Below are 7,512 nucleotides of genomic sequence, written 5' to 3'. Positions count from 1 at the left end.
CCTGACGACTACAGTAATAGTTTCTCTCTCCTTTCATTTCCCCTTCCTCATTCCTTTATTGTACATAAAGTAACTGGTGTATGTGTACAAGCATATTTCATTTTTTAACTAAATGGCCAATGGTATGTTTTGATCGACACAAAACAGAGACGGGATGGGGAAAAATACTGATTCCGTGAAAATTCCCCCTTTTCTCCATTAGTGGGATGCTCATCAGCTCTTATCTTTATATTCCAGTAAGTTATTTTGCTCTCTGCTACTGCTGCTCTGCTAAGTCGCTTCAGTCGTGTCCGACTCTGTGCGACCCCACAGACAGCAGCCCACCAGGCTCTGCCGTCCCTGGGATTCTCCAGGCAAGAACACTGGAGTGGGTTGCCATTTCCTTCTCCAATGCATGAAAGTGAAAAGTGAAAGTGAAGTCGCTCAGTTGTTCCCGACTCTTAGCGACCCCATGGACTGCAGCCTACCAGGCCCCTCTGTCCATGGATTTTCCAGGCAAGAGTGTTTAACAAAAAAAAGAACAACATAAAAATTCTTGCATACCTTGTTCGATTGGAGAATTTTAATGTTTTTCATTTATCATTGTAAAACCAAGGACAATTTTATAACTTTTTTGTATGTAGCTGATACATGTAGGGCAATCAGTCTTTAAGCAGGGATAAATTCCTCTAAAAGAAATGAATCCTAGATAGCTTTCCCTTCAAGTCAAGCATCTTTTTTAAATAAACTCATTTACAAAAAAAAAAAACTGGCAGGAACTGGCAGGGCAGAGTTCTCAGTCTTACATTCACTATTTCTTTGTTCCTACTGACCTTCAAACAAAATCAATATCTTTTTTTACCAAGAATATCTTAATTCATAAAATGTTTTTATTTTTTAATAAAAAATATTAAAGTTAATATACCCAAAGGAAAGTGCATAAATCATGAGTATACAGCCTGACGAACGATCATAAAGCTGACCCTAACAGGTCAGCTACATAAGGCTAGGAGCAAGCTTGCTGTCGGGGGTGCCCAGCCCCTCTCAGGCCTCTCCTTCCGCTTTCTAATGGGAACACCCCTCGGACTTCCAACACTCATTCATTCAACTCGGATTTATCAGCCAGGGACCGGAACTCTTCAGTCCTGGCAGGTGCTACAAACCCAAGCAGGAAAGCTGATCTTATCAATCTTCCTGTCAGAGGGCTGGCTTTTCCGGGGAGGGACATATTTCAGACAGGGTTTGGTGGCGTGTGTTGGGAGGAGAACTCTCTGAACTTTCTGAGACCCTTATTGATGTGTTGCCTTTATTACCTATTTAAGCACATTCAGCATTTCATAACAGAGCAGATGGAGTCAGAGCCAGAATCTCTTTGCTGCCTGACACATGAGAAGTAAGTGGCCCGCCCTGCTGGCATGAGGTCCCGGACAGCCAGTATTGAGCTGTCCCTGGAACCCCTGGGCAAAGCAGCTCCTGCCCACCTGCAGCTCAGGGGTTTTCTCTTCCTCCCCTTCATAGTGGTTCTAGGGCTGGGTTAACTGGATCTGAGTTGGGGGAATGGGGAACAAATGTTTTTCCCCAGGTATAAGAATGCCATTTGGTCTTAGGAATATTTTTTATGCAGCTTCTATTATCTGAAAGTTAGGGATATGGTGCCCATTCCCTTGCCTATGAAATCAATAGTCTTGATGGAGAGGCAGAGGACAGCTGGTTTCCTAAAATGCCAGCCCGTCCTCAAATGTCCTCAAAATTAGGCTACACCGGTATTTTGCCTTCCAGCTTCTCTACAAAATCCTTGCCAGAATTCAGGCCAGGTATCTCAGGGACACCATGACAAGTGCTGACTCACTCCATCTTTCACCCTTAAAGAGCTGATGTGACTTCCCAACTCCTCCCCATAGGAAGTAGCCAGGCCTTTGGTGGGGAGGGAGAGCAAGCCTACGCAGCTCTGGAACACTGTGACCAGCAGTTCAGCCACATCCCTTCAACAAAATGTACTTTAAATATATTTTTATGATCAGCTGGGTTCTAAATTACAGCCATGCTGAATAAGAAGAGAGTAAACATATGATTAGTAATTTCCGTATGGCAGAAAGCACCGAACAGTCTCTGGCTAAGGCCCAGGGCTCAACAAGAACTGTTTTTTCAGTAAAAAAGAATATAGAAAATGGCCTTTGTTCCAAAGTCAAAGCAACAGGCCATGACCTTCTCTTTCCTGTATGGTAACAGTCTTCCTTCACGAGGAAGTGGGGAAGGAAAGAAAAGATGAAGTTAGGAAAATGCTCCAAGAGCTGTCTGCCTGCTTAACTTCCATCACTCACTCATGTACAGAGCCACCTCCTCCTCCTATACCATAAACACAGAAAACAGATTCTGGGCAGCCCTGATCCCTGGCCGTCTGGTAATGACTATTCCAGGAGATGCAGAAACGTCACTGAACGTGGAAGAATGCCACACGAAGACTACTCACCAAAGATAAATGATTCAATGTCAGGTTTCTTGTTTGGCTATAGCTCTCCCCACCCCACCTACCTTGTTTGGAAAAGAGCACATGAATAGCATCCCATAATTCAGGAATGATAACATTCTCAGTGTGGACCAGTGGCCACACTGGGGAACACCTAGGATGCTTTGGTAACAGTGCAGATTCTCAGACCTTAAGAATTGGAATGCTCAGGGTGGGGCCCAGAATTTGTATTTTCATCAGCTCCTTCAGGAAATTCTTATGCATGCTGTGAACCGATTACACAAAAGCCTAAACAAAAATAAAACTGTCTCTACTTGCAGCAGGCTCCCTGGACCCCAAAAGGACTTAAATCATTAGGATTTAAAGAAATGTTATTTCCTTTGAGGGGAAAAAAATAGCAGTTTTCTTACCTGATTCTATCTGCAAAAGCTGTTATATATCTGCAGTATTTCATTATTATTAATACAAAAGTCCGGGATAAAATTCTTCTCATTAGCATACTGGTAACTTATGGGAAGGTCCAGTACTTCATGTATTCTGGGGACTACTGCCAAGAGCAAGGCCTCCTCCCCCCATAGTAAGTGCAGGATTTAGTCCGTTTAGTCATGATGGTGGAGGACAAGGGGTCAGTTTTGTTTTTTTTTCCAACACTACAGTCTCAAGTTTCCTGCTGCTTTATACCTTTTGTCTTAGGGAGGATTCCAGGTTAGTCTCCACATTTCTAGGGCAAGGATGTTCAGGGAATTGGCTGTCACTTAAAGGGTAAGCCTTCTCTTCACTTAAGCTGGACAATACACTGAGGAGTCTCCAGCCCTCTGTTGCCCTCGCTTGGGGACTGTGCCCAAGTCTCCTGCCACAAATCCCTTTATGGAATGGTGCCTCCATAAATTGCAGCTGTCCCAATGGGGGAAGTCAGGCTGGTTTTATAGTGTGCCAAGATCCCAAGATAAAAAGCATTCTAAGTGCCCAGAGCTAGCAGAGCAAACAAGGCAGAAGCCAGCATATGTTACCCAGAAGTTAGCTCCATAAATACCTCCTTCTAGATACAACAAGCACTCATTTTCTTTTGCAAAACTCAGCACAAGAAGTCAAATGCAGCAAGCAGATGTAGGAATTCATTTTCTTACGCATGGAAGGTATGAGTGCCTTCTCATATGAGTGTTCTCAAGTGAAACAAAAGAAAATTCTGAGGACTGCAAACCACCTGAGATACTTCCTTGCTCAAAAGGCGTGTCATGCTGTTAAGGGGCAGAAAACTCACAGCCCCATTTCTCCTCAAATACCAACTCTTCCACTTCTAATTTATTGTCCTAATTCAGGTCTGAGGGAACTTGGGTTTGAATAACTATCTGAAATGAAATTTAGCACAGATCCCAGAGCAAGCAGGTCCATCAAGGGAGGGAAAGGGGTGCTCACGACTCCAAGCAGCTGTGCTGTCACCTTCCTGGTTCAGTGCCGCATCTCCAGTACACCCGGGCTCTCACAAATGGCACCGCTTAAGGTTCACCACCAGCAACTGTGCCAAAACACAGTTACATTTTGGCTGCCATGCTTCTTCATTTCATATGAGATCATTCCCTTCACCTTTTACAAAGTACCTGAAAACAGGTGCTGCTAAGCCAACAGCATGCTGGAATAACGTGTGTATAGTTTCATCTTTCCTTCCTCATCCCTGCAGGTTTCAACCAGTCACCCAGCAGCTGCCCCCCAAACTAGAGTCAAGGACCAGTGCTTCCGCACAGGAGAAGAGTTAGCTTAGGAGTTAATTGTGAGGTTACCTGTCTGATGAACTGTCTGCCTAATTAGGTCTTAAGTCTGAGACTCCTGCTGTGCAACCTGAGTAATGAGCAGAGCTGGAGATGGAGTCATGTGCTTGGAGGCGTCTCCTTTTGCTGGAGCCTAAGACGAGTGGACAGGGCACTCACCCTCCGCCCATCAGCTTTCGCTGCCGCTGCTGTAAGTCAAAAGGATCAGGGAAGACAGCTGTCAGAAATGAAGCAGGGACAAGTAAAAGAGCTTAATGAAATTTTATTTTGAAAATATGGCAAGAGTCTAAGGCACTTCAAACATTTAAATACATGTAAGACCAAAGTAAATGTGACATGGGATAAAGGAATCCATAAATACATGGAGAACTACACTATGTTTCTCTAGAGGCCAATGGATAGCCAATTTCTCTAACATAATTCAACTTTCATCATTAGACACAGAATTGTGCAATTATTAATAAAAATACAGCAACATTACATGTCATTCTTCATGTCTTCAGTTACTATGGAATATAAAAGTTCAAAATACTGTGTCAATTTTATATAGATACCCTTTGTATAAAATGTCATATAATACAGCCACCTAGATAAAACCAACTCAATAGACTTCCTTTTGTTAAGTTTTATACTTTTTGAGAATCCCACCTTTTATTTTTAAAACCAGAAACCTACCAGCCCAGGCCCGATTCATTCATGATCAAAGTCATCTCAACTTCCTTATTTTAAAATAATAAAGACAAAAGGAAAATCAACAAAACCATCCTGGAATGGAGCTTTCAAAGAGCTTTCCAGTGGGTCCACATTTAGTAAATATAAATACTTGTGGAAAAGCTTTAAAAACACCATGCCAGTGAGAACTTGATACTTTTCAGCAGTGGTGGGGGTGTGGAGAGCAGGAACAGAAGTAACAGAAGTTGCCCATTCAGGTCAGGTTACAATTTCCTACAACTGTACATAACGGAGCAGAGACTCAACAGCAAGTGTGCCCTACACAGAGGGAAGATGGCCAGAAGGGAGGCGTGTGTGCCCTGCCAGAAATCTCTTGCTGGCTCAGCTCCCACTGGCAGCTCCAGCCTTCAGCCCCCGGTTTTCTGTGTTCTGTTTGCTGGTGAGCTCAGGCACAATGTACATTCAGTATCTGTCAGCCCAACAGGAACAATTAGCAGCTTGGTGGTGGCATGTAAATGGACGGCTATTTGCACACAATCAGTCAAATGACCCTCGGTGGGTGGGACCAGGAGATGTCTTCCTTCCAAGTCTAGGGGTGCCCTAGAGACCAGGAAAGGAGAAAAAAAAAACTGGGGGTTAGTCAGTGACCTCATGTAGATCTGTCCTCTGTGACACAGGAACTCTGTGAACACCACGCATGAGCCAGAGCGAGGAGGGCTGGCACCCCATACATGGTCCTCCAGCGGGAGCCGCTCTCAGGCCAGCAGGCTTGGCAGAGCCACCTCCAGCTGTCCTGGGAAGTCAACTTCCTGCTGAGAGGGAACCCTCAGCCCTCAGGACCACGGGCTGCTGCTCACTGTCAACTTTAAGAAAGATGCCAGGAAGGCAATGTGTATTCATGGGCTCAAGATGTGCCATTTGGATAACTCTGTCCAGACTAAACCCTTCCTGTGAGGGTGTGAGGACAAGCAGGCATCCAGCCTCAGCGGTGCTAACCATTAGCACTCCTGGCCCTCTGGGTGGGGCAAAAATGATGAATTCTTACACTCCAGACTCAAACTTTGGTTTTCAGAATCGTCATGAAACCTGCATGTCCTGTCAATTCCCCAAGGAAGGGGGCCAGCTAGTCTGGTGGCTTTCAGCCTGCGTACGAACGCCAAGTGCACAACACTGACCGGAGACGGGGCTTTGGCGAAGTTGACGTGGGCGTACAGCAGGACAGCAATGTCCTTGTGTCCGGCTTCCAGGGCTATCGAGAGTGCGGTGCTGCCATCCTGGAGACGAGATGAAAACAAACCAAGTCGGGCTTCTCAAACTTCCAGGTAGCCAAAAGCTAACAGCACCAGTCCCTCTCAACTGGGTAAGGCTCCCCAGTCTAGCTGTTTGTTCAGCTCTTTAGGAAACCTTCTGGACCGCTTAGGTGCCAAGCCTAAAGGACGTTAGGATGACAGAGGCACAACCCCTACCCTGCCCTCAGATAGGGATCAGCCCGTTGCCAGTGTCATCACCTCATGATGGTCAGTGTGTATGTCTGCACACAGGGGAGTCTCAACAAAAACAGGCTGCCCAGGAAGGGTTCTAATTCACCCATCTAGCCTACCGGCAGGGGGGCAATAGGCAAAGGCAGGGAGAGAAACGTTAACTTTTTTTTCTTTTTATAATTACAAATGAGCCATCAAGCAGCGTGATGTCTGTTGATTGCCCTGCAATTTGCCAAGAATCTCTTAGCTTTCCTCTTGGGGAAGGAGTGGGTCCTGTAGCCCTAACCACCCTTGTAGAATGCTCCAAGTCACACCTACATTTAAGCACTGAATCCTGTTGCCTTGCAGGAATATATCTTATGGATATACAAGAGGAAACACTAAATATGGGAAACAAAATGTTCAGTTAGGATTCCATTAAAATGCAGGAATTTAGATGGATATAAAGATGTATCAAGACAAAAACAGTATACTAGACATCAAGTATACCTTAACCAAAAGTAATTAACAATAATAAAAAGACAAAATATGGCACAACTTATTTTCCTTTTAGTCCTGGGATAAGGATTCCCTTTTGGTCACCAGGGGCAGGGAACAATCTGTGTGTGGTTTGAGCCTTAGGGTCCTCCCTCCCACTCTGAATTCTGGGAGTTACTTTTCTTCCAGAGGCCAGCTGGATACCCTCTTGCTCCTTGAAGGATAAGGAAGTAAGCAGGGGACCAGGATTTCTGGAAGTCACTGCGGCTCGATGGCCTCTTATTACAAGATCTACAAGCTGTTCTTTGCTGAGAGTAGAAGTAAAAGCAAACAATCAAGGCACATGAAACACAGACTGCTCTTAAGGAAAGAGAAGCTGGAAGCTGGCCCTCCTCTGCAATGGAGCGAAGGGAATCTGGTGCAACCGCAGCTCACGTGCTCCCGGGGAGGTCACTGCAACTGCAGAGGCCAGTCAGTCCTTCCTGCCAGTGAATGCCTGTACTGACTGGCTCTTCCTGCTGGTGTGGGCCTACAAGGATCTCAAGTGTAGCTCAAAGGAGAATGTTTTCCCTCTAATCTCTTAGTGTTTGGGGCCAATGGAAGCCCTGGTTTCAACCTGTGCTCCAGAGAGATAAACTTTCAAAAAGAGAACAAACCAGGCCAGCCCTCT

General features: G+C 45.2%; 1 protein-coding gene across 11 annotated transcripts in view; it reads right to left on the bottom strand.

Moving 5' to 3' along the window:
- Positions 1 to 4,458: 4,458 nt before the first annotated feature.
- The window catches only part of KANK1 (KN motif and ankyrin repeat domains 1), a 216,355-nt gene continuing 213,301 nt past the window's right edge, over positions 4,459 to 7,512 (bottom strand). For all 11 annotated transcript variants that reach the window (XM_010860686.1, XM_010860682.1, XM_010860685.1 and 8 more), the window contains 2 exons: positions 6,060 to 6,158; positions 4,459 to 5,484 (listed from right to left, as the gene is read on the bottom strand). In XM_010860686.1, coding sequence (XP_010858988.1) covers positions 5,422 to 5,484; positions 6,060 to 6,158 — 162 coding nt within the window. In that variant the 3' untranslated portion in view covers positions 4,459 to 5,421. The remainder of the gene's footprint in view (positions 5,485 to 6,059; positions 6,159 to 7,512) is intronic.

Source organism: Bison bison, unplaced genomic scaffold (assembly GCF_000754665.1).
Source record: "Bison bison bison isolate TAMUID 2011002044 unplaced genomic scaffold, Bison_UMD1.0 scf7180017864469, whole genome shotgun sequence".
In the NCBI taxonomy this organism is placed as follows: Eukaryota; Metazoa; Chordata; class Mammalia; order Artiodactyla; family Bovidae; genus Bison; species Bison bison.
Note: the sequence above shows the minus strand (reverse complement) of the source record. Positions and strands in the feature narration are given on the sequence as shown.